The 27376-nt window shown below is 42.8% G+C and overlaps 1 protein-coding gene across 1 annotated transcript in view; it reads left to right on the forward strand.

Moving 5' to 3' along the window:
- The window catches only part of PLPP3 (phospholipid phosphatase 3), an 85277-nt gene that overhangs the window by 36293 nt on the left and 21608 nt on the right, over positions 1–27376 (forward strand). The window contains exons 2-4 of the mRNA XM_054485682.2: positions 6557–6714; positions 19239–19516; positions 19929–19986. Coding sequence (XP_054341657.1) covers positions 6557–6714; positions 19239–19516; positions 19929–19986 — 494 coding nt within the window. The remainder of the gene's footprint in view (positions 1–6556; positions 6715–19238; positions 19517–19928; positions 19987–27376) is intronic.

The raw sequence follows: 27376 nt of genomic DNA on the forward strand, positions 1-27376 counted from the left end.
TTTTGTCTCATCTGGATTGTGTCCAGTCTAAAAATCTGGACAAATATCTTAAACCAAAGAAAGTTTGCACACTTCTAAGACCAGTAGCAATTAATTACTTTAAATAGAAGCCCTGTCACTTACAAGCAACACAAATATTTGTATTTTGAACCTCTAAGTAATAGTTGTGTTGACCATTCTGGCCTTAAGTGATTTAAAAAAATCAGTGAGTGATATTTTAACAGGGAATATGTTTATAAAGAAAGGGAGGGTCAGGTAATAGAGTAAGAAAATATAAGCCAAAAGACAGACAGATGTGGGTTCAAAACCCAGTGACCAATTTACTCACTTGGGGACCTTGTACCAGTTATAAAACTTCTGGCCTCAGTTTTCTGTTGGGTATACATGAAAATAATAACCCACAACATTTCATAGCTATCGTGGAGATTAAATTAATTAATTCCTAAACTCTAAACTCCTTCAAGGTCCAGGGTCTTCAGTCTATATTTTGAATAGGTGGTCCAAACTGGGACCATTGCTAGCTCTGCATTTTAGGTGAACTGATGAACATTTCTGATCCTCAGTTTTTCCATTTGTAGGATGGGTAGAACAGTACCTACTCATAACTCTATACTGTAGGTAAAATATATAAACTTTTTATCACAGAGTTCTTTTTTTTTTTTTTTCCGAGACAAGGTCTGGTTCTATCACCCAGACTGGAGTGCAGTGGCACAATCTTGGCTTACTGCAACCTCCGCCTTCTGGGCACAAGTTATCCTCTTACCTCCTGAGTAGCTGGGACTACAGGCATGCACCACCACACTCGGCTAATTTTTGTATTTTTGGTAGAGATGGAGTTTCATCATGTTGCCAAGGCTGGTCTCGAACTTATGAGCTCAAGCAATGCAACTGCCTCAGCCTCCCAAAGGGCTAGGATTACAGAAATGAGCCACCGCAGCTGGCCTTGTCACAGAGTTCTAATAGCTGCCCAATTTGTGTAATTATGCTGTTATCAGATGCCTACTTTTGTGCAACCAGTATTATTTTGTGGATAGATGTGTCGGCTTTCTGCAGATGTTAGTTTAATTATTCTCGCAGATCCTGGACTTCACATATTTTATAATGACTATAGATTGTTTTGATTGGAAAATTGAACAACTCTGGAAAAGGACATGAAGGACCTGGTATGTAGGAGACATAAAAGTCCCCTCCTGGTGCTCTGATTTTGGTCAAAAAATGCAAAGATTCCTTCTTCACCCTTCCCGTCATTCTCTTCTTAGCCTCACCAAGGGCTTTCTAAAAAGCACTTTATGAGAAGGAGGCTGTGTTTAATTTTGTGCAAAGGTGAACTGTGGCTACAGGGAGCAGGGCTTTGGGGCCAGGTCACTTGGGTAACACTTCCCACATGAGTTTATCAATGGGTGGGCCACAAAAACTTAGTCTGTGTTTTTTTACACTCCACCCCCAAACCACCCAACCTGCGCCAGTGTTAGTTTTTCAAAGCCAGAGAAGTTTCAAAGGCCTGAACCCAACACAGGGGCCTTTCTTCATGCTTTGATTTTATGCCCATTAAGTGTTTGTCAGTGAGTTCGTATTTCGCCTCCTCTGCAACCTACACATCCCAAGAAATCCCCAGAGGTATAGGAAGTTAATTGAACCTTAATTAAAGGAAGGAGAAATGCTTGAGTCTCGGTCTCGGTCTGCACTCACTAGATTTTTTTTTTTTTTTTTTTGGTCATGCTTTGCAAAAATTTTGTAATGCACCTTTTATTACGAATACATTTAAACTCCAGGCTATTGCCTTCAGAGTTTGATGAAATTAGTTACCTAGCACATGTGTGATACACAGTGAAAGTTCAGTGAACTTGAGCCAGTGCCGTTCCCTTGATTGTTCTGAACAGTGCCTTTTTCATCAGAGGCCGTGAGATTTGCTGAGCTTCAGTTAATTTACTAATACTTATAGGTGCTTCCTTCTCTGAAGAGTGACTCACTTACTTTATAGAAAGCACCCAAAATCAAGAGTCAGATCATTTGAAACCTGTTCAGCTCCATAACTTACTTGCAGAGTGACTGGTAAGTCACTTTAATCTCTTTGAACCTTAGGGTGGCTTAATGTATTAGTTTTTATGACCGTTTATCCTATTAGCCTTTGGGCCACTTGAAGGTTGGAACGTAGCCTCTTTCATTTCAGTGGCCCAGTCAATGCCTAGACCGTGGTAGGCAGCCAGGTTTGTCAGTCTACAATAGTTTATGTGGGGACCCTCAAGACAGTTTGGGCACATACTAACTGTTTAGTAAATGTTACCTATTATTTATGCTTTGTGCTAGTTTCACCTTTCTTTCCTTCATTCCCTTCATCTCCTAGCTCTGTAGGAAACTTTAAAATTGTATTCATTTAATAGCCATCAGTTTTGTGACTGGCAATATTGAAATCCCTAAACTGCACTGATTTTTTTATGGTTTTACTTAGCCCGTGGACTCTAGAAACCCCTCCTACTTATATAAAGGTTAACTGAAGTCTCCCACCCTCTGTTGGACACCTTGAAAGCCTCTAGTAGAATAGTCTTTGTGTCCTTGGTGTACTCTATGCATATGTCAGTCATCACACCAGAAATAATTCAGTGTTCTTGCTTTTTTGACTATCTAACACTGTGAACTCCTCCGGGGCAGGTTCTATGATGTATTCACTTTCAGAATTCCAGTGTCTAGCACTGGGAAATTTCTCCAAATGAAGTGATAAGGGACTATAGCAATTGGTAATAAAGATGGTGATGGTATTGGAACTAAAGGTTGTTGGAGAAGAACAGCCTCTTCTCTGTGTCCTGGAAGGGCAAGGCACAGTGTTATATCTCTTAAGGACTAGCTGCCTAGTTGGGGGGATGTTTATGCTTTTCCCATCAACTGAAGGAAATCTGTGGTTACTCTTCCTGGATCAAAATCAAGATTTGACTGGCATCACCCTCAATAATACCACAAGTTTATAGGGGAGACAAAAAAAAGCCATTGGGTTTTGTAAATGCCATCTGCATGCCTTTCAAGAAAATAAACAGAACATATTTAGCTCCAATTTCTTGTCTGTTTGTGGTCTTCATCCACATAATCAGAACCGGAAACCCTCCCCAAGCCATAGGCAAAGAAAGAGGAAAAAGGATTTGGACTGTTCTCAGTTTAAAAGTGAGCAAAGGACTGACCAGATTTTCTTCCCTTGCCTTCTCTGTGAGGCTTTTTTCCCTTCTCTTTTTAACATTCATTGAGGGTCCACAGTGTGCCCTGGACTCTATGCTGACATTACTCAATGCTATTGCCTTGACTTTCTTCTCAACCGATTTTGATGCTATGTGTCTTCCCCTACTGGATTGTAAGCTTCTTGAGGGCAGGGTCTGGGTCATCTTTGTGTTCCTTGTAACTTAATATATATAGTTAAGACTCAATAAATATTTGTTGAATGAATGCTTTAATTTTTATATAATCCCAACCATCCTAAAGTTAGATTTCATTCTTCCCATTAAATAGATGAAAAAGGGAGTTTTGGAGATGTGAAATAACTTACTCAAGTAGCAGGGAGCAGAGTCAAGATCATTAACCCAGTTCTGTCTAACTCCAGAACTCTTTTATATGTGTTTTATTGTCCATAGAAACATAGGTTTTACAGGCCTATCATGTGAGCACTATTAAAAATTGAAGCTGGAGGCCTGAGAGTGGAGTGCAAATGTAAGGAACTTGGGGTCTGTTCCCTTCCTGAGTTTATTAGCAACACTTTGGCTCCTAGGCACCAGAGCAACTGCAGCTCAACTTTTAAATCTCAATATGTGGAACTTTAAAAGCAGACTATTAATAATATCATACTGCTGGCTTCTCAGCTACTTTTCATAGCCAACTTGGTTGCATTTCAAAATGTTTAGGCAGTGGCATGAAGATGGTTCAGGACCATATGATTTCTCTCCCAGGCCCCTAACCCCTAAAGATCATTTCTAAGCCAGAACGTTTATCCACTGCCTTTCCCTGCCCCCTCTCCTCCATTGCAGAGACAAAGTTTTAAAACCTAATGGCTATTGCCTGTCAGGGCCCCTCTGTGTTTACTTTGAGAAGGTCAGGCACAATACTGTGGTGTGTTGCTGTTCTTTCTTTTCAAAGCACCAGTATGAATTTGATAAAGTAAATTGTTGTTCTAGCAGGAAGCAGTTAGGGGTCACAAAATAAATAGCCATAGAATTCAAATAAATCCAAAGAATAAAACCAAATAAATCCATGTGTGTATGCACAGTGATACATAAATACAGTTTTTAGAAAGTGAGCATTTTTATCACTGCCGGTCTGGACCAAAGTAATTGAAAAATTGTGGAGTTCATGGTACTTTTTTTTTAGAGGTGGTCTGGGACTTCAAGCAACATGACGTGAATTTAATTCTTTTTGAAAAACATGAAAAATGGGATTTTATCTTTTAAACAACTGTTTATCTTGGGATTTTTCAGCTAATGAAATTCACATTTGAATGAAATCAATTTGCAAAGTTAAATTAGGGATTTAAGCATTTGGAGGTGGACTAAGAGACCCTGAATGAGCTCAGTATTCTCTCTGAGTCTCTGTTCCCTCCGCTTGAAGATGGGTGGTAGTGCTTAAATACTACTTCAATGCAAAAATGGATATAAAGAACCCAACACATTGTGAGTGTGCATTCAATAGTGGCTGTATTATCCACTGTGTGTGTATGTTTTTTTTTTTACAGTCCAGAAGTCTTGTATTTATTTTATTATTTTTTTTAACATCTACTATGCCATGAGTTCATAGGGAATACGTTCCAGCAGCAGGCTCCTTCCCATTGGTTCTCACAAAGTTGCGCTTCTCTTGGTAGAGCAGGCTGGTGCTTCAGTTGAACTCTTTGGCTTTCTTTTTCTGATCATTTTCCTTCATGTTTTTTAGGAAGCTATCTCAGCTCTTGGAGTGCTTAATGTGCTCAGTACACACATTAATTCTCTTGGCAAGAATCTTCCCCTTAACTTTTTTGTTTACAACAATACCAACGGCATGCTGGGGAACACTGCAGACTCTTCCAGTTTAGCCATGGTAACACTTGTGGGGCATTCTTTTTAGAACAGTACCCATTCCCTTAGATGTCTACAACATCACCTTTCTCATAGATTCTCATATACGTGGCCAAATAAACAACTCCATGTTTTCTAAAAGGCCTAGAGAACATCTGTAGGGTACCTCTTCTCTTTCCCTTTGTGTTCGTCATTTTGGTGAATTACTGGAAGATGGCAGTTCCAGCTGAAAGGCCGCTGTGTTTTTGGTGGTCTTCCCTAGTTCCAAGATTTGTGAAAGAGCTGGTCCTTTTACTTTGCGAAGTGTCATTGGAGCTTGGTATTGCAGTTGGGTAGTTTGGGAGGAAGAAGTATTTTGGTCTAAGAGAATAGCATGAATCCACAGTCTCTGTGGACTGGTTTCTTGGAGGCTTACTGAAGAGGAGCAGCAAAGCATGAAGCTGGAGAGATGTCCAGGTCATGGGAACTCCTAAAGTCATACTTAGAGACTTTATTTCACCCTGTGTTATGGGGAGCCATTGAAGAGGCTTTAGCAAGGCTTTGACATGCTCATGGTCCAAGCCCTCCAGGAAGCAAACTGGTGGCTATCTGTAGAAGGGAATGAGGGCCATGAGCCTGATTAGGAGGCTCTTGTAGCATCCAAACAAGAGTTATCATGGGCCTTTGCTTTTTAAATCAAGGTTTTGAGGGATTTTTCTTGGCAGGTGATGGAATCCATTTGCCATGACCTTTGAGAGAATGGTATCTGAGCTGGCCACTGATAACCAGCAGCAGCTGCATGAGCCACTTGGTTCTCCTGGGTGCCTTGGGCCCTCTATCCAGGTCTGCAGGCAGCAGGGCCAAGCTCAGCTCTGCTCACTCTTATTGGTAGTTCTTTGAACAGTGAAAGAAAAGCCTAGAAAATGGCATTCATGAAGCAGCTACTATGTGCCAGGCACTGTGCTAGAGGTTGTGTGTGCGTTGATCTCCTTTAGTCATCACCACAACTCATTTTACTGTGGGAAAAAACTGGGGCTCAGGGAAATGGAGTGGGAACCAGAGGAAGTGGTGGATCTGGGGTTCACATCCAGATTTTTTTACTCCAAGGCCTTCACTACCCCAGGCAGCACAGCCTTAGTGAACTTCTCAAAGGGGAGATGGTTAAGAGCTAAGAAATCAATGCCCTTGGAAGCATAAATCATGAGATTTGGAGCTATATTAGTAAATGTGGCGATTCAGGCTTTAATTTTTAGCAGGGTATTGTAGAACAGTGGGAAAACCCCTGCTCTGGCTCTTTCACTGCCTACCTCCGACCTCTTGGGGAAGAGAAGAGGATAATGCCTCTCTCCTCATAGGGGTATGGAAAGGAGGAATGGGGATGTGCATAGGGAAAGCTCTCTCTAGGCAGTAGATCTCTACAAATGGAAGGAATGATTATCACTCTCGGTGATATTTGGGATAGTCTTTTCTTGAGGTTCCTCTTTGGCACTGATGTTTTCCCCTTCCTTTTTTTTTTTTTTTTTTTCTGGTATATGCCATGGTTCCACCTGGACCAGCGGGCCTCCCCTTCCTCATCATCGAGACAAGCACCATCAAGCCTTACCACCGAGGGTTTTACTGCAATGATGAGAGCATCAAGTACCCACTGAAAACTGGTGAGACAATAAATGACGCTGTGCTCTGCGCTGTGGGGATCGTCATTGCCATCCTCGCGGTAAGTGTCCAGAGTCTGCTGTGGTGGATCCTGTCTGACTTCTTCCTGTATTGTCATATTATAGAATGTCTGAGCCAACAGAGACTTATACCAAGTAGAAGCCAACTTTCTCTGGCCTGTATTTAGCCAAGAAGGAAGGTAGTTAATCCTAAGAACACTAAATGTGAAGTAAGTGCTATCACCCCCATTATACAGATGGGAGAGTTAAATGACATACTCAAAGTCTACAGCTACAAAAAATTCAGGTTCAGCCTGTGCCTGGCTGATTTCAAAGCCCCCTTTCCATCTCGCAGACTTACAGTTCAGGAAGGCTAACCTGTCCAACTGAACTGCTCAAGGAGATAGGCAGTTAGCTTATCTTGCCTACTCTGGATCAAATGCAAGCTGCTGATGTTACATGTACGACATTTCATATAGTTTTCTTTTGACTTGCCCACTCTGGAGGTTGGTTGTAAACTTTGAGACCCCTCTTTGTTTTTTAATAACATCGTAAACCAGGCACACAATCAACAGCTTGAATTTGGGGAGGGGGAAGGGAGGCTAGTAGAATTCTTTCCAACCTTTAAAAGAAAAACAGTCCATTTGGCAGTAGTTTCTTAAAGGTGGACTAAGGATCTTTGTGTTTGAAAACTGAAAAATGAAAGGTCTAGTTTTCCTGTGTGCTCCAAATTGACAGTTGTGGGTTTGGGTTTCTAGGAAGAATGGCTTTCCCTGAAAAAGGTGTTTGTCGTGGAAGGCAAATAATTGCACAGTATCATGTATTGAGGTTTGAACAGGTGTTTTTGAAAGTTGGAGGATCAGTTAATTGAACGCTTCAAAGGAGCCCACTATACCCAAGAGTGTGGTGAGATAAGAAAAGCACAGGGACAGGAATGTCACATGCTCGTCACTCTCTGTGGCATTATTCCCAGCTTCCCTAGTGGGCTGCTCCCAGACACAGGGCAGTGGAAAGAGACATTCTTCAGAGCCTCTCGTAGCTATGTGAATTAGGTGGATCATTGATTTCTTTAACCCTCAATTTCCTCATCTGTAAAATGAGATTGTTGTTTGGATTCCCTCAAGGGGATCGCTGTAAGAATCAAATGAATGCCATAATGCCTGGAATTGCACTCTGCAGCAGTGGGCTCACTGGAACGTTCAGAGTCTTTTAGTTGGGAATGGTTCTGGTTTTCTGACCTGGCCCCAGGATGGGCAAAGGAAAATGCTAAAGTAGCTTCTTTAGAGTTCATGTGTCTCCTCCCATCCTTCCTTCCCCAAGCAGAGCTTCAGGTCAGCAGCTTTTCGCTTGCTGCTTGCCAAGGCCAATCCCTTTCTCCTTAAGGGATGTCAGCATTTCTTAGAAAAAAATGTGCTATTGAGAGCTTCATTGTGGCTTGCCCCTTTCCTTATGTTACGTTGATATTTTAATTACAATGCTTCCCGACCTCCCAGGTTTTCTTGAAGCAGTCATGTGCTGTGGCCTCATTATACAATGAGCAACAGCATTGCTTCCCCAACCGATACAATGGCAGCAAAATGGATTAGATAGTGCTTTCCTATAGTTCCAGAGAAACATAAGCCAAGAAATTACTGCAATAATTGTTATCTCTTGTCCAGTGCTACTGTGTATGGGAGATACATGTGGAAAATGTGGATGCATTTCACCCTTGAAACCCCAAGAGCTAGATATTCTTAGGGTTTTCAGTTTAGCACAGGGTTAAAAGCACATGCCCTGGTTCAGATCTGAACACCTCTGCTGTGGACCATGTGGCAAATTAACCTTATGGTGCCTCCGGAAATACATCTGTTACATGGAGATACTATGTCTCCTTACTAAGGTTTTGAGAATTAAATGAGCTAATGTATATAAAGTAACTCAGTGCTTGGCACGTATGGTATGCCCAGTAAATGTTAACTATTTTTATTCTAAATGAGTAAACAGAGTCAAAAAATGGTGAAGTGACAGCCAGATGTTATAGCTGGCAAAAATATAGTAAGGAAAGGAACCCCAGCCTTAGCTACACCCCCCACTCCTATCTTATAGTTATTTAATTAGAACCCAGGTCTCTTGATCTCACTCCTCTTTGCCATAGGACTTTCTTACCTCTTGGTCCAACTGCTGTTGCATTTCAGCTGGAGACACATGTGAATTGGGGGCTCCTAATGAAGCCTACTAGCCTGCTTACCTGTCATAACTATCAAGGGTACTCACAGAAAAAGGTAGAAGCAAAGACCTCAGAGGTGGAGGGGATAATTCACTTTTGCATTTTCAGTCCTGGAAAAGCTATAGAGTTTAAATTTAAAGACAACAACAACGATGACGGTGACACATTTCCCACTTTCCCAGCTGGCCCCATCCAGAACCCGGTTCTGATTAGAGGGCAGGAGTGACAGTCGTGGAGGGTGAGGGGCCCAGAGCTGGAAATTGAACCATCATCCTGCTGCTTGCTGTCCTGAGCCTTCTCCTGCTGAATGTCAGGTTTGTTTAAAACAGCAAGAGAGGCCTTGACTGAGTTGGATGCCCCTGCTCCCATTTGGATGGTCCCCACAACAAAGGAATGGAATGGCAGTGGAGGAGACCAGTGTGGTTTAGAGATGCAAATCATCAGGCCTTATGGAGAAAGCAGACACCTTTCAATGGCAGGAGATATGGAAAAACCTAGTCATGTTGACCTCTTTTTCAGATGTATCTCAGATTCTGGAATTATAGCATAATAGGAATTCCTTCCAAATCCACAAAGCAATGGTTCCTATCCCTGCCTTGCAAAGGCTTAATGACTCTAGCAGCAGTAAGACTAGGAGCAAACAGTAAAATATCATCTCCTATCTCTCATTTTGTCTTGCACTGTATTACAACGAGTATCATAGGCAAAGATTTAAAATGGGAAGAAATGCTAAGTATTCATTTTAAATATACATGGGCTCAGTGCTTGCCTCGCTCAAAACCTAAAAGGGGTTTATTCAGATTCTTAATATCTAGGAATTGATGCATGGTTGAGTCACGGATGAATCCCCTTCTCTCCCTAGCCATAAAAATGCTACCGCACTTGAATCTGACTTCTGTAATAATATTCCTAACTAGAGAAAAAGTCAAACTTAGGCATCATCTGACTTAGGTACATGTCCCAACTTGCGTGCTTAACTCATTCTGTGACTTGTCCTTCAACCTCAGGAGAGCCATTGGACCCCTTGGAGCTATACTTTGCTTTTCTATAAATTGGTCACAATGGTTCATCAATGCTATAGGCTTGTTTTGGTTGTCAAATCATGTGATATTATGTGTGTGAGCCATTGGACCCCTTGGAGCTATACTTTGCTTTTCTATAAATTGGTCACAATGGTTCATCAATGCTATAGGCTTGTTTTGGTTGTCAAATCATGTGATATTATGTGTGTGATAAGTGAGAATCATCCTTCATATTTCTGTAGTGTTGTACAGTTTACAGCATGGCTTTTATGTGCACGCTCTTCTTTGCACCTGGTGGTAATCCTGGAAGGTTGATTCTTACAGCTAACTCAACCGGGGCTCAAGGATATTAAGTGACTCTCTCATAACTAAGTAGTGGCATGGCCAGACGAGGAGTCCTCTGATTCCTGCTGCTGTCTTCTGCAGCCTACCCTCCTTCCACAATTACTTATCAAGTACCTGTGATGTGTCAGGTGTTCACCACACAGTAGTAAACCTCAGCATAACCAGCTGCATGTTGTCTCTTGTGATGAAACTTAGCAGCTACCCCATCTCGAGCAGGCAAATAACACCTTAATACAAACTGTCATAGGCCAAGGCAGGTGGATCACTTGAGGTCAGGAGTCCGAGACCAGCCTGGTCAACATGGTGAAAACCTGTCTCTACTAAAAGTATAAAAATAAGCTGGGCTTGGTGGCACGTGCCTGTAATTCCAGCTACTTGGGAGGCTGAGGCAGGAGAATTGCTTGAATCCAAGAGGTGGATGTTGCAGTGAGCCAAGATCATGCCACTGCACTCCAGCCTGGGCGACAGGACGAGACTCCGTATCAAAAAAAAAAAAAAAAAAAAAAAGGCTACATAATAGGTTGCTGGAAGACAGGGGCCAGGTCTTTTCCTCTGGGCACATGGTAGGTACTTAATAAACACCAGGCGGACATTTCTCCAGGAAGCATTCCATAGCTGTCTCCTCCCCCACCTTCCAAAGGTCACAGAGAACCCTGGGCCCACCTCTGTGGCTGCAGTCACTGTGCTGATTGTCATGTCTGTTTACTTGTATATTTCTTGGCTACCCTGTTAGCTGCACAGGGGAGGGACAGATCTGATTTGATTTGGTGTTGCTAGTGTGAGACATAGACCTGGGTGCTCAATATATGTTTGTGAAAAATCACAGAAGAGGCCATAAACTGGTGGCAGAAAATCAAAAGCATTAGGTCAAAAGATATCAGAGGATTCACAGAGCAGGGGAAAATGTCCTGTTTTCTTCCTTAAAATCTCAACGATGCTCCAGGAGTCACATGGGAACACACTCTGTACCACATGCAAATTTCTTGCTGGAGAGACAAGAAGAAGAGCTTAGTACCTGCAAGATTTGTTTATTCAGTATCATGCTTCACTTTGCCCACATCTGGACTTCATTAGTTCCTCCCCACCCCTCCATCTCCCTTTATCTACAAGAGCCCTGCCAAGAAAACAAGGTTCCCCAACATTGCCTCCTCATTAAAGGCTAGTCGAGTTTTCAACTCTGAAAAATGTGCAGTTGTGCTGGCCCAGTGGTGCATTAGTGGGAGACCCAGTCCCCCCGTTTACAATCCACTACATCTGTGCAATTACCAAGACCACCAACAGAGAGAGGCCACATTAATCCTTCAACTGTGTTGTCCCCTGATCAGATGGCTACAGAGTTCTTCTGAGACCTTCTTATCCCTGGGGTAACAGTGGGAGGGGGCATCTATTTGTGATTTAACAACACAGGCATGGAGATTGCACTAAATTTTCATCTGTTCCCTTTCTCCCCACCCACACTCACTCTCATGTCCTGGAAGAAGTGAGAACAGCAGCAGTTCTTCCTTAGTTAGGTACAGCTCTTAGGGATTCATGACTATTTGAAAAACGTATCAATACGAAGGTGATGATATGCTCCATTTGAAGTCATAATGCTTAGGAGGCCGGGAAATACTTTCTGTGAGGGGCAGGGTGTGTTGGGGATAGGGTGGAGAATCAGATAACATTTATGAGCTATTCAATGGACCAGAAACTCATGTCTTATCTTAAATCCTCTTCAACAGCTATGTGAGGTTGCTATTATTTACCACATTTGACAAATGAGGGAGGACACTGAGGCTTATAAGGGTGAAGTGACTAGCCCGAGGTTACTCTGCTTAGTGAATGGGGAAACATGAATTAAAACCTAGGTCTGTTTGGCTGAAAGCCAAAGTGCTTTAACAGATGCTAATGAAGGCCCACTCTGGTCGGTGCTATGTAGAGTGCTCTTTATTTAGTTAGCTATAAAAGCTTTTAGTTACTGGGCTTGGAGAGTTAAATGTATGGAGGAAGATAAAACATCTAGACCACTGGGCAGATGACTGCCCAAGATTGACAGTGTGCATCAATGGTTTGTAGAGATGGTGATCACCTGCTGTATGTAGGTAGGTGCAGGGTGATACCTCCCTTATAGCAAGCAGGCTTTGTGGTAGGCACCTTGGCCTATAAGCTGATGTGTAAAATACAAATCTTGCCTTTGGATCTTATGGTTTAAAGGGAATTCAAGACAAGTACAAGTCTGACTATAGGATTAGACCCTCGAGGAAAGGAAATAATTAGTCTGAGAATAAGAGGAGAGTCAGGACAGTGCATGGTGGTGGCTGCTAGGGAGGGGAGAGCTTCAAGGACGAAACATATCAAATGCTGCAGATTGTCTGAGGTCTAAATAAAGTGCTATGGGAGTTCAGAGGAAGAGCACTTAAGGAAGGCTTATGCCAAGGCTTCATCATCATCATCATTCACTGAGTACTCGTCCCATATAATTTTCACCACAACCCTGCTTTTGATACTGTCATCATCTTCATTTTTAGAGATGAGGAAACTGAGACTTAGAGAGCTCAGTTGTACAAGACTCATAAGTCAAAAAGCCAAACTCTAACCCAGGACACTAGTTGGCACCTGAGCTCTACTTTAAGGCATAAGTGGGATTTTCATCAGAGAACCTGACCTAGGCAGAAGGAGTTGCTTCAGCAATTTTAGAGACTTCAAAACAATGAAGTGTTTTCAGGGAATGTAGAGCAGACCTGTTTGGCTGAATGAATGGAATATAAGGGAGTAGACAAGGTTACAGTAGGAAAAGAAGACTGTGGCAAGATCGTGAAGACCCTTGAATGCTGAGGAATTTTTACTCCAGCTAATTGGCTAGAGGTTGATGAGAGTATTTTAAGTGAGCTTGGTCAATTTTCTAATCAAGGTAAAGATGAGGCCTGAACCACAGTGGTGGCAATGCAAGGGAAATAGAAAAAGATGGATGCAAGAGACCTTGCAAAAGCCAGATGGACAATGGAATAAGGGAGAGGAAAGAGTCTAAGATTGCACATCTTTGTCAGTCATATGCTTGGTGGCATCTTGAGCAGAAATAGAGGGAAGAGAAGTGAAGTTTGGGACAGGAGTGGGAATGGGTGTGACCTTAGACTTGGTTAATTTGAAATGCTAATAACATCTCCAGTTGGGAGAGTTAGCAGAAGATTGGAATTGGGCCAATTAGGGGAAAGGGGTAGGCTGAAGCTAGAGAGAGACAGAGAGATGCCCTTTTGAAGGTCATCTTCACACAGGTAACGATTGAAGCTATTGAAGCAGCTGAGATCACAGCAGAAAGCCAGGAACACAATCCTAGGGAAGACCCACATTTATTGGGTGGAAGTCAGATGTGGAACCACTAGAAGAAGCAGACATACATTTAGAAACAGTAACAAAAGCATGATGGTGTGATATTAAGGAAGCCTAGGAAATTCAAGGTAAAAAAAAAAAAAAAGAGTAAGAGGTTGCAGTAGGCAATGCTGCAGAAAGAACAGCCAGGAGATTCTTGCATGGACTGGCAGAGTTGGGCATTCAGGAGGCCCATGACTCTGAGTCCCTTTTGGGAAAATAATGATGCTTTATGCCTCAGACTCTCTTCTTCATGAGACTTGTGGGCACAGGGCAGCCACTGCTAATTTCAACCATAAATAGCTTCTGTAGCCCCTTTCTGGCCTCTTTGCTGTCTTTATTCTAGATATTGGAGTCCTGACTTACTCATAAAGCCCAGAAATTATACTGGTGTCTTTGGACAGATCTGTGTCTTCATTACCTTTCCCAGATGGTGAGGCACTGATCTCCTGAAAAAGGCTGAAGATGATAACCAAGTGACAGAAGAATCAGAGAATAAATTTCCAATCAACTATTTCTAGTTACTAAAGACGTTGCACTTTATTGCAGTAGATGGAGCAATCAGCGCCAGAGAAAATACAGCCATACATCTGTCTCCATCCTTAGAAACAGGACCCAGATACATTCTATTTTTCCTTTCCTTTGGGACTGAGAACTAAAGTGAGAAATATGATTCTCCCTTCACGATTCTCCATCATCAACAGTTTGTTGAATTAATCTTTTCTGGGCAAAAGAAGTTCATCAATTCATGTAACCGAGATGTAAAAGAACAACTTGACCCTCTGTGGCTAGCAGAAACTTAGAGGTGCAGGTGCCTTTCAAGATGGCAGGCCCTTACTGGGCGTTCTGTGAACATCTGTCTCTCTGGAGACATACATACTACTGCCTAGTAGGACTTCTAAGAGAAAGCCAACTCGATGCCATTGGGAACAGCACAGGAATTAGAACGAGGAAGCCCCAGCTTCAGTGATGGTCTTCTTGCTGTCTCATTTTTATCAGAGTGATTCACTGCCCTCTCTGGCCTTCATCATACTCATTTATATAAGTGTTGGTAATAATTTAGTAATTCATATGGTATTGTGAGAAGCAAACAGTATAGTGGATGTGAAAGTGCTTTGAAAGCTGTAAAGTACTAAGCCAATATTATTAAAGCAGATCAGAGTATAGGAAAGTTTGTCCTTCAGACTCAGCGGTGGAAGATGAGTTCTCAGTCTCTGAAAGAGAGATTGTTAGGCTGCTGTGCAAAAATATTACTTTTCTTGGGATAATTTATAAATAGAGTGGAATGTTAAAAATAACACAAAACAGTAGAGTAGGGTTGTCCCTTCTGCTTTGGGTTTAGACTTTGCTTCTGTCTTGATCTGCTGAAAAAGACATACTAGATAAAATGATCAAAAGCAATGTCATCCATACACACATTTTCTGGTCCTACCCTGGAGGGGTGGTATTTCCAAACTCTTCAGTTAGGTATGGTATCGTCCAAGGAGCTCTTGGAAGAGATAGTCTCTACAAAACTTGTTTTTTATTTGTTTGTTTGTTTTCCTCTTCTCCAATGGAGGGAAGAAAAAAGTTAACTTTTGGAGGGCTCTCCTGCTAGGTGCCAGGCAATTGACATATCACCTTATCTACACCCTGGCAATCCTGCCACGTAGATATTATTAACCTTATTTTATAGATGAGGACATCTAAGCCCAGAGAGGTAAAGTCACATGCCTAATGTAATAGGCAAGATTCAGACAGGTTTTTCTGGCTACAATGTTGTTGCTGCTTTCACCACCTCTTGCTCTATCTTTTCCCAAAAGTCTATCCTAATTTTTCTTCATATTTCCTCTTCATAACAGTTAAATATTTGTAAATATGTGGGCAGTTGAGCTCTTTTTCACCAGAAAAGACAGGAAGAGGAGCTGTCTTGCAGTTGGAGCCAACCTCTCTCCAAACTGCAGCCCTTCTCAGGCAAGGACTGATCCCTTTCTGTCCCCTTGTAGCTTAATTGCAATGCTTTCCCATTTTGTTTGTTTCCAGATTCTGTGCCAAGTGCTTTAAAAGGCAGGTAGGGAAGAATTCTCTGCTTGCCTGGCAGCCTGCCATCACCCCCAGAATCTGTTGCTTGCTGTTTCAGAAAGGGATCAACATTGAAGGCATTTTTCTCAGCAGTGAAATTTACATATCAGAACCTTGCTGACTGAGGCAGAAATGAGGGCTCTAGGGGCAGAAGTCTGGGAGTGGGGACAGAGTCTTTGTAGGGTGAGGGGGAGGGAAGAGCTTATTTTCTTACCCAGGAATAAAAACACTGTGAGTAATGAATAAAGTCCGAAAGCAGTAAATCTGGGACTCGAGAGTTAGGTGTGTAATGTGTCGGAGAACAATTTAAGCCTTCGCCTCGTCTGTAGAGGTGAGGTATTCAGGCTGCCTTTCACAGCCCAAATTTCATTAAATAGACTTTTAAGGGTTAGGATTACAAGAAGCCAAGTCCGGCTGGTTCATAATGATGATTTATGGCTGTGTTGTCGACTCCCCGACCCTTCTGTACAAGGGGATAGAGAAAATACATAATTTGTTGCTCATTCACTCTAAAATCTGTCAAGGCTGCCCCAGAAGCCATGCGGTCCTGGAGTCATGTGTCTGCTAAATGGCTTCAGCCTGGCCCTCTCCTTAAAAATCTGCAATTGCTCTTCTACAGTGGAAATTGGTTTTAATTACAATAGAAATAATAAAATTATCTCAGTGTAGTCTGCTGTGGGTCTTTGAGCTTAAGAGTCAGAATACCTGGGCTCTACTCTTAACTCTGTCACTTACTGGCCTCAAATCCTTCAGAAAAGTCACTGTCTCCCAGAGCCTTAGTATCTCCATCTGTAGAATGGAATATCTTCTTCACAGAGAAGATTCAATGAAACTACAGTATAAAATAAATGTAAGAGATGGCTGCTGTTAACATTATTATTAAGAATTTGAGGTACTGCAAAATGTTCTTTTCATCTCCTTGTTTTCCCTTGAGTGAAGGAAACATTTTACTTTGCAATTTACTACCTTAAGACTGTGGCACTAAAAATGGAAGTTTTAGAGATGGGACATTAGAGCTGAAAAGAATCCCTGAATTGTAATCAAACCCCGTCTCCCTAAAGTAACTGGAGCAGAAAGGTGACTCATCTGAGATTAATCAGTAAATTCATGCAAGAGATGCTAATTTGCATTGGAAACTCACATGTTCTTTCTCAGCATCAAACAGGAAATCGTGTTGACTGATCCTCAGGCCACACCTGCTTAGAAACAGTTCCTTAATCTGTAGCAGTGGCTGGTTCAGGGAACCAGAGAGCAATCTGAGGTCAGGGATTTTATCTGGGGCCTTGGTTCTGCTCCCTGCTTCTGGTGTCATCTCTGAGCAAGTAACTTTCCTCTGCCATTGCTTATTACCTGTGCTTGGTTGGCAGGCTAGTGGTGGATGGTGGACGTAGCCCAGGAGAGTTGAGAATAAATGTCATTGCAGTTATGAAGTCATAAATCAGAGTCTAGCACCCTCGTTTTGCAAATGCAAAAACCAATTTATCCCAAATTCACTAAACAAGTAGGGACTTGAACCTTGACTACTTGACTCCTAGTTCAGTGCTCTTCCTCCTGCATAAAAAATCTCATATGACTTATAAATAAGGAAGAATAAAAATGATTAAGAGAACATGATTGTGGTAATAAACATCTGGAACTTGTTTGCCTGTGAGGTTACATAGGGTAAATGTATAAACAGGTTCAAAAGGGGAATTAGATCATGAATGGTAGGAAAGAATGCTGGGCGGGGAGTCAGTGCACCTGGGTTTAATCTTTAGATGGGAGCTAATTTGGACCTAAGTTTCTTCTAAATATAATGGTCCCTTTCATTAATGGCTTGCCATGCTTCCTGGAGTTTAATCTCTGCAACGTGTTATCAAAGCATTCTTGGTAATGTTGAGGGGATACTTCCAATTTTGTAATAAGGCAACTCTGAGGACTACCGTCCTGCTCCCTTTCATTCATTTGTTCCTTCAACTGATAGTCTTTGAGCATCTGTGCAGGGTCCCATACTAGTTTTGCTCTCTCAGGAAATGGCTATGCCAAGATGCTGGCTAGAGTGGCCTTTGCCTATGTTCCTCTTATACAGAATTGTACTCAATATGTTCTGGGGAAACAAAATGTAGCTCTTATATATAAAGCATTTATGAACACAGAGTCACTATATCGATGTTGGCAGTGATAGTAGCTGTTCTCACTGCTGCACCTGTTTGTCCCTGGGCCCAGCTGGTGTTTCCTTCCTACATGGTCATCCTTCCCAGACTTTGGAGCCCTTGAGGACCTTGATCAGACCTCATGCCCTGATGCTTTCCTCCACTGTAAAAGAATATTGGGAGCCTTTGCAAAGGAGTGTCCGGATATGCCAGACTATTGCTTCCCTTGTGGTTGTGCACATGCTCTTTTCCCTCTGAAAGGGCAAGTGTAACTCATCATCCTGCCCTGGGAGGAAGTATGAAGGGACTTTTGTGGTGAGTGATGAGTTGACCATCACTGTCTCTGGGCTGTGGTTACAAGCAGGAAGTGGCCATGGCTGGGCTGTGGAGTTAAGACAAAGGCAGCAGGGTGTGTGGTTGTGCACATCATAGGCATTTTCCTTATAGAACATCAGCTGTCCCCCATCCTTAATGTAAATGATGTCACTATATCTGTCTTGAGCATCAGGATTTCATGACATAAAGAATATAAAATCAACGTCTGGTATGTAATAGATAATCAGTAATTGGTGGATTGTTTTCAGTAGTGATAAATCTCCTCTAAGCATCATATCATAGATACAGTATGAAAATCAAGAAGGATTTGAGAAGGATCTTCAAGCTCAGAGAAGACAGCACAAACTGACTGGAGAAAATTCACAAACACTGAAGGGCATCGTACTACAAGTTTCTTAGTTGTTAGACTGGTATTCTATTCATCACACTCTACTTCTAAAAAGTAAAAGCATCACTTTGTATGATCCAGGTCATTTCCCATTCATGTTATCCTATTTGAACCAACAGCTGCAACAGTGAGAAGGTGAACAGCCTCCTTTTATGGAGTGGGAGGCCGAAGCTTGGAGGATGTAGATTATCGCTGAAGGTTACCAGATTGGTGGCAGAGTCTGAATTCCCCAGGACTTAACCGTGGTGTGTCCACCTCTTCATACAGAAACTCTCACCATGGCCAATGTCAGCACAAGGCTGAGGCCCTTACTAGAGTCAGGTCATTGTTGGTGATCCTTTACCCCAAATCTCAGAATCTCGAGATTTGCTCAGACCCTGTGACATCATAGCTACCCTTTACCTTGTCCTTGTTTCTTCATTTAGTATTTCTTTTCTATAGTTAAGTTTTTGTCTCTCCCTTAAAAAAAAATACACACACACACACACACACACACACACACACATATATACATATAAATATATTTGGTTGTATATTTTTGTTGTTACAAAGGGGCTTAAAACACCCAACTATATTAGCGCTTTGATCTTTTCGTCTGAGCATATTTGTGTCTGTATATTTCATAAATAGAAAATTAGGACACTCCTTTGCAAATACTGAATATTCTCCTGTGTTGTTGAATATCCTTTACGGCATCAGTGTTGATGATGAATCTTGATACTGCCTAATTCCCCTATTGGATTCCTTTTAGATCATCACGGGGGAATTCTACCGGATCTATTACCTGAAGAAGTCGCGGTCGACGATTCAGAACCCCTACGTGGCAGCACTCTATAAGCAAGTAGGCTGCTTCCTCTTTGGCTGTGCCATCAGCCAGTCTTTCACAGACATTGCCAAAGTGTCTATAGGGCGCCTGCGTCCTCACTTCTTGAGTGTCTGCAACCCTGATTTCAGCCAGATCAACTGCTCTGAAGGCTACATTCAGAACTACAGATGCAGAGGTGATGACAGCAAAGTCCAGGAAGCCAGGTGAGACACCACCTCCCCATGGCCAGAGCCTGGACCCCTTTGATACAGTGCAGTTCAGTGAGCACTTACTAGCTGGGCCCTGGTTTAGATGGGTGAATAAAGCATAGTTCCTATTCTTGAGGAACTCACAGTCAGATGATTGAGACAGATATGTAAATCAATACTTCCGATATAGCATTGGTAAGTACCTTCATTCATTCATTCATTCATTCATTCATTCTTTTGTTTATTCATGAATTCATGGGTGCCTGCTATGTTCCAGGCATGGGTCCAAAGCACTACCAAGGATGTAAAAATGAACAGGGCATAGTGCCTGCTCTCAAGGTTACAGTCTAGGGAGGGAAGACAGACAGACAAGTGTGTATCAGGGATGTGAATACGGCCCTTTCATGGCCCTCTCTTGCTCTTGCAGGAAGTCCTTCTTCTCTGGCCATGCCTCCTTCTCCATGTACACTATGCTGTATTTGGTGGTAAGTACCCACCCTTTGATTTGAGCAGTGCTCAGTTCCAGCTTCGATCCCTTCTGATATGATAGCCCTCAAAATAGTTTAGGGGCATGACATCACTGTGATATCCTTGAAAAAGAGGTTAGCTAGAAAAGTTAGGTTTAATTCTGAGCACTGCCACTGCCTTAGCAGAAGTTATTTTACTTTCTTGTTTTTTCCCCCCAATTTTCAAATAAAAATAGTATTTGCCATAGCTGCTTGATAAGCATTGTGGACACATTTTGGAATTTTAAAGTGATAAAGACACTTGTATTAGATTGGTGCAAGAGTAATTGAGGTTTTTGCCATTACAAAAACCCCTGGACTACATTACTTAAATGGCAAAAACCAGTTACTCTTGCACCAACCTAAATATAACATTTTAGGTTACAAGCACTGTTTTCTGAAAATCTATGGTGGGAAAAGATTGCTAAGTAAGGCTCAGATAATTAAAGTGAACTGCCAAAATGTACATAACAGCAGGACTGTTGCTCAAGCCCAAGCCTTCTGATAAATTTTTTTGCAGCGTTCACCATGTCAGTCCTCCGTATTCTACAGATGGAAGGGCTTTAAGGATTATCATTACCTAAGTATTTAGAATAATTTTGAGTTTTGCAAAATACTTCTGCTCCATGAGGACGCATGACTTCATAACAACACTGTGAAGTATAAAATCCATGCCCCATTTCTCAAATCCACAGACCAAGGCCCAGAGAGGATAAGCAGCATGTTTGAGTTCCTTCAACCAGTAGTGGAACCATGATTTGATTCCCATGTTGCTCTTCTCATGGCCGTGTCTGCTCTGATTTCCTGGAGACGGTTGGGTAATGCAGGTGAAGTGCCCTGCTTGCCTCCAGCTGCCGGACAGACAGAGGGCTGGTCTGTTTTTCTTTGTCAGTTACATGTGGGTTTCCCTGCCTTTCCTTTCCCCTTGAATGAGGTCCGTGTGTGCCAAGGCACTTCCTGCTTTCAGCCGCTTTGATAGAATTCAGAGCGAGAAGGTGCTGAGAGGTCAGATGTAGCTCAGAGGAGCACAAGCTGTTTGAAAAAAGAACATTTTGATTTCAACTTATTGAAAAAGCATAATTAGGAATTGGGAAAAACAGCAGAAAGTTTGTTTTATTTATTTATTTTTCCCCCCAATCCTTTCTAAGTTTAGAGGCCTCTAAACTAAGCCAACATTGGCTTCCCATTACCCAGGATGCAGAGCTGAAAGATGAGCCCCAACCTATGACAACATTAAACATGGATTTTATGTGTTCATGAATAGCACTTCCCTCCATTCTTCATCTTTTTGTTTTTGTTTTGCTCTTAGAAAGGAAAATTTAGCAAAGATATTTAGGTTCCTGCTCCCTGTGTGTATTTTACCCAGGGCTGGAAAAAATTTTAAAAATGTAATTTCAGTGTTTTATAAAAGTGCTTAGAGGAACTGGGTAATTCCTGGAAAATTTTTTTTCATATCTCTTCATTTTATTCCAAATGAAAAATACTGAATTGTTTTGAAGCCAGCACTGTGCACTGTGGCCTTCACAGCTGCGCAGCAGGTGAAGATGCTGACACACTTTGGATGCCTTCTGTGTGCCAGGCACCATATCTACTTACTCTGTGACATTTGCTTCTCAGTGACCTGACGAGGTGCATTTTGATTATCCTATCCAATTTGAATCTAAGAAGTTCAGTAACAAAAGTTCTGCCATCAGTAAGAGGCAGAAAAGGTATTTGCAGGCCAGACTCCAGCATTGTTGTATGTTCTTTTCATTGTATTGTGCTACAAAACTCAAAACAAACAAAAACCAGACCTCTTCAGGTTGAACTTAAGGAATATTACCTCTTAACCCTAACTTAAATTTTGCCTGAAGGAGACCTGTCTCCTTTTGCTTTGATGGTTGAGATGTCCCCTCCCTCCCGTCCCCAACTCCAGTTGCCTCCTTACCAGCTAGAGATCTCTGTGGGGATGATGGGTGAGAGGTATATTTTCATTGAAGGTTTATTTGCATCCCTCAGAGGGAGGAAAAAGTTGTAGTGCTTCCATATTGCTGGAAGAAAGGAAGAGAAAGAGGGAAGCAGGAGAAAAGGGAGAGAGGAAAGGAAGAGAGGGCAGGGGGAGAGCCTCCTTTGGCTGGGCATAGTGGCTTATACCTGTAATCTCAGCACTTTAAGAGGCCAAGATAAGAGGATCCCTTGAGGCCAGCAGTTCGAGACAAGTCTGGACAGCATAGGGAGACCCTGTCTCTTTAAAAAAATAAAAAGAAGGAGAGCCTCCTTAATCCATCCTCTCCTCAGCATATTATTATATCCCCCACCTCCCACCCCACTGTGCACATACACTCTTCAGAACTCTTGTACAAACACACATTCAACACTCACAACTCACATATATAACATATATATACACAGCTCTATTTTTAGCTCTAAGGTTATCTTGCCCTAAAACAACCTGTGAAGATAAGGGTCAAAAAGTGAGGACAGCACTCTTTGCTAGGGCATGTGTTTATGTGATATTACAGAGAAATCCCAGCTCTTGTAACATCTGATCTGCAAAACTTTCTTTGTTCTTCTTCTTTTTTTTTTTTGAGACAAAGTCTCATTCTGTCACCCAGGATGGAGCACAGTGGCACCGTCTTGGCTCACTGCAACCTCTGCCTCCTGGACTCAGGTGATCCTTCCACATCAGCCACCTGAGTAGCTGGGACCACAGGCACATGCCACCACACCCAGCTAATTTTTGTATTTTTTTGTAGAGACGAGGCTTTGCCATGTTGGTCAGGCTGGTTTTGAACTCCTGGGCTCAAGCGATCCAACCACCTTGGCCTTCCAAAGTGCTGGGACTACAGATGTGAGCCTCCGTGCTAGGCCGATTTGCAAAACTTTCTTTTCTTTTTTTTTTTTTTTTTTTGAGATGGAGTCTCGCTCTGTTGCCCAGGCTGGAGTGCAGTGGTGCCATCTCGGCTCACTGCAACCTCCGCCTCCCAGATTCAAGCAATTCTCCCGCCTTAGACCCCCAAGTACCTGGGATTACAGGTGCGTGGCACCACACCCAGCAAATTTTTGTATTTTTAATAGAGACAGGGTTTCACCATGTTGGCCAGGCTGGTCTTGAACTCCTGACCTCAGGTGATCCACCCACCTCAGCCTCCCAAAGTGTTGGGATTACAGGCGTGAGCCACTAGTCTCAGCTGATTTGCAAAACTTTCTAAAGAAAATTGAAAGGACACCATTTCGGCCCACCAGAGGAGGTGGGAAACTCTGCAGTCAGTCCGAGAAGCCCTTAGACCCTCCCCCAGGGCTTTTATGTTGGGCTTCAGGAAGTTCTGGAGTTGGGCAAATAGACTGGCCTCCCCGGTACACCCAGTGCTGTTTTTTTTGTTCATGCAGCCTGTGATTCATAGCTTCCCTGGGGTGTTGGGGAGAATCACATTTGGGTCAGCCAGGTTTAGCATTGACAGTTTTGTCGTTAGAATCAAGCAGATGTGGAATCAAATCTGGCTGTATCCATGACCAGCTCTGAAGCCATGATTGGGTTACATAGCTTTACAGCCTCAGCATACTCATTTAGAAAGTGGAAGTGATCATGTCTATTTTGCAGAGTTGTTGCCACTTTTCCTCTCTGGACCCCACTTTCCCCATCTGTCAGATGCAAGAGTGGGATGAGATGGCCTGTCTATTTCTCTCTCAATCACAATGGCTCTATTTGAAAAAAGTCTGAACTGCCCTAAGTGCTAAAAAGGAAGATGGGGAGCCATCAAGACAAACTTATGCCTACATTACCATCGAGTTCAGAGAATGGAGACCGGAGGCACCAGCCAGCTCCACTCCAGGCCTTTCAGTAGCCGCCACTTCTAGAGCCTCCATAACTTTAAGGGCACCTCATGTTAGGTCAATGAATAAATTTTGCCAAATGATGAGCTTGGAAAAACCATGCCCCAAACGCCAAATTATCCTGCACACAGAAGCTTAAGGGGTGAGGTTAAGGCTTGTTAGAGATTAATGCAAGTTCTAACTAAAAAAAAAAAACACACAGATCCACAGCATATATAAGCATAAAGTATGCTTTATACCTCTGAGCCCTGGCCTGAACCCCAGAGGACCATATCTGGATTGACCCTGCACCTCCATGGTTGGAGACTGAGGATGACATGCTATCTGGATAAAATGTCAACACCAGGGCAGACACCAATTCATGCAGCACACCTGGTGTCTGCTGTGTTGTGCTGAGCCCTGCCCTTAAGGAACTCACCTGTGCATCCAACATTCAGCATTTGGTATATGCTTAGTGAGGGACTATGATGCACCAAGCACCAGGCTAGGAGTGGGAACGGGGAGATGGTTACAGCCCTTGCATACTTTAGTCTAGAGAAACAGTACACAATGATAATAGTCTGATATATTGTCCCTCAGGGGCAAGGGGATATGTAGGTTATATTACTGAATCTCAGAATTATGACCCCTAGGCTCACCTGGAGCAGAGAGTGGCAGTAGAGGTAGTTAGTCACGTGAAGATAGAGGAGACTGGAAGAACTACATGCGTGAAAGTGAAAAGGAGGAGGTGATTTGGAGAACTGCAGGTATTCAGTTCAGTACAGCTTGGATGGCTGCTAGGAACCAGGGAATGGAGGGCACGCTTGAGAGTGGAAATTACCTTTGGGATCAGTCCCAGCTCCTCATTTTGCAGGTGCATTAGGCAGCCACTTTGTGTCAAGGCCTTTCCTTACCTGCTGTTCTCCCTACACCCCACCCCGAAATCTGCACCTTGCCCCCTCAACTTCTTTAGAAGCCTTTCCTGACTACCCTGTTTAAAATGACAACCCCCTCCTCTGACACTGTTCTCCCTATGCCCCTTTGCAGCCTTACGTCTCACCATCTGACATACTACATACTTACTTGCTTGTTTGTTTCTTTCAACTAAATTATAAATTCTGGCTGGGTACAGTGGTTCATGCCTGTAATCCCAGCACTTTGGGAGGCCAAGGCAGGAGAATTGCTTGAGCCCAGGAGTTCAGGATCAGCCTGGGCAACATAGTGAGACCCTGTCTACATAGATATTAAAAAAAATGATTAAAAAAGATTGTAAATTCCCCGGGGGAGAGATTTTTTTGGTCTCTTCATTCACTACTATATCCTACTTCCCAAAACAATGCCTGATACCTAGTAAGTGTGCAATAAATATTTGATGAATGAATGAATGAATTTCAGGTCTTCTGACACTCTCGGGCCATCCGCCTTTCCATTCCAATCAGAACTTTTTTTGTCTCCTCATCACGGACTTCATAGATTGCTAAGGGCCTGTGTAATGTAGGGAAAGTCTTTGCTGTCTCTTTGCTGAGCTCTCTCCCTATTGACCCTTTACTGTGCTGTCCCATGAGAACTGTTTGTGTGTCAGAGGGTTTGTTGGGTGCCAAGGAAACAGAAGTGGCTGTGCTCTGACAGCCCTTTCTCTGGGCTGTGCTTGTTAGTCATTGAGGTTTTGTTCAGCATGTATGGCGCCCTGGAGCCTGGGGTCTGGTATGCCCACAAGGTGTACCCACAGATCCTGGGAGTGGCTGTAGAAACTCCTTCGGGGAGCAAGATTGTTGTTTCCAAGGGGAATAAATCACTGTACCAGATGTTTTTCCTCTTTTTTCTCCCTATAGCATTCACTCACCCCACCACACATCCATCTGTTTCTGAGTACCTATTCTGTGACAGACCCTGTGCGAGTGCCTGGGGACACCAAAAGAGCTCATAATTTTGTGTGGAAAGCCAGAGAAGTAAATAGTGGCCAAACAGCTGGATGCATGCTCTGCTTAGGGGTGGACTGAGGGGATGGAAGTGGCCCTCACCTCTGCTATGAGGTATAATGAGTCAGCTCTTAGACTCCCTTCAGCTTCAGATCAGGTCAGAGATTATTCCACTGTAACTCTTACAAAAGCTGTACACTTGTGTTTCAAATGTGGAGGTTGATGGAAGTGTGTGCAGGTGAATTAGAGGAGTCTGAAGTTCCAAATGTCCCCTGGAGGTTGTCCTTTGGTGTAGTGCCCTCAAACTGCCTCTTTTCTCCAAAGACAGAGGTCCAGTATAAAAAGACCAAGACTTCAGGTGAAGCAGTAATTCCCTAAGGAAGCCAGGTGGTTCTGTGCTTAGAGCACAGACTCAGAAAGAGGCAGATGTACTCAATGTACATCATGTCTCTTGGTTACCTTGAGCAAGTACTGTGGCCTCTTTTAGCCTTGATTTCTTCATCTGTAGAATGGGCACAGTGGTATCCGCCTAACAGGATTATTGTGACAATTGCAGGTAATGTAATTTAAAGCACCTGGCCCAGGGGCTACACCAGTGCTCAGCAAAACGGTAGTTTACTTTCCTCCCTCTGATAGTGACAGAAGATAAGATTGGATTTTCTTCTAAAGGAAAAGTCAATCGAAAATTCTTTTGTCCTGAAAGTAGTTAAAGAACATTCCAGAGAGATTCTACAATATGTTTGCAAGCTACCCACCAGGCACATGAACCAGAGCCCAGTGAAAGCCATAGAGGAAATTAGAGAAGGGAGAAAGTTTCTCTCTGGGTGTCAGAGGTCTGGACTGGCTTCCAGGAAGAGGATAGGCAGGGACCTAAGGAAGGACAAAAGCCTCCTTTTCACTCTTAGCAGAGCTATCCCAAGAGCAATGGAAATGAAGTGAGAGGACAGTACAGACCTGTTCCACCAGTATGCAAATCATGTAATGAAACAGAAATGACTTAGCAAGAACGAATGTGACTCACCCATTCATCTGACTCTGCTGGTTCAGACCAGAGGAACAGCCTCAAGTTCAGTTGGACCTTTCTAAGGAGGTTTTGTTGGAATTCCACAAGACCCCAGTTCTGAAGGTAGGACAAGGAAGGAGAAGAGAACTCCACTGACAGAGTGAGTTCTACATGCCAGGGCCTTACATACATCATTTTGTGGTATGAGAAACAGACATACACCTTTCTTTTTCTCATATCCACAATCAGCAGTTTTTTTTTTTTTTTTTTTTTTAAGCAACAGAAAGCGAAATCTTAATACAAGAAAAGGCCTTTAAGATTATAGACAAGCTGTATGTAGCAGAGAAAAGGTTCCAATCTAGTTGCAGTGGCTGCAAATCACTTTCTGCTGTGTCATTGTGGTGCTTGGGAAGTAGTTTCAGAGGGCGGATTCTCTAGCCCAGAGGCCTTCATGCAGATGGGGAAGTGAATGCAGATAAGCCAGAATGTCAGCAGTAGACTAGAAGAGGTCAAGATGATTAGGCTTTCAGGTTTTGTCCAGCTCTACTTACCCTTTCAGGGCACCTAGGACTTTACTAAAGCCCCTGTGGGTATTCTGATCTGGGAAAGTGTGTTTTGGTCCAGAATAGGGGGATGACATCATCTATCAGCAGGG

The sequence above is a fragment of the Pongo pygmaeus genome, chromosome 1 (assembly GCF_028885625.2).
Source record: "Pongo pygmaeus isolate AG05252 chromosome 1, NHGRI_mPonPyg2-v2.0_pri, whole genome shotgun sequence".
NCBI classification, from domain to species: Eukaryota; Metazoa; Chordata; class Mammalia; order Primates; family Hominidae; genus Pongo; species Pongo pygmaeus.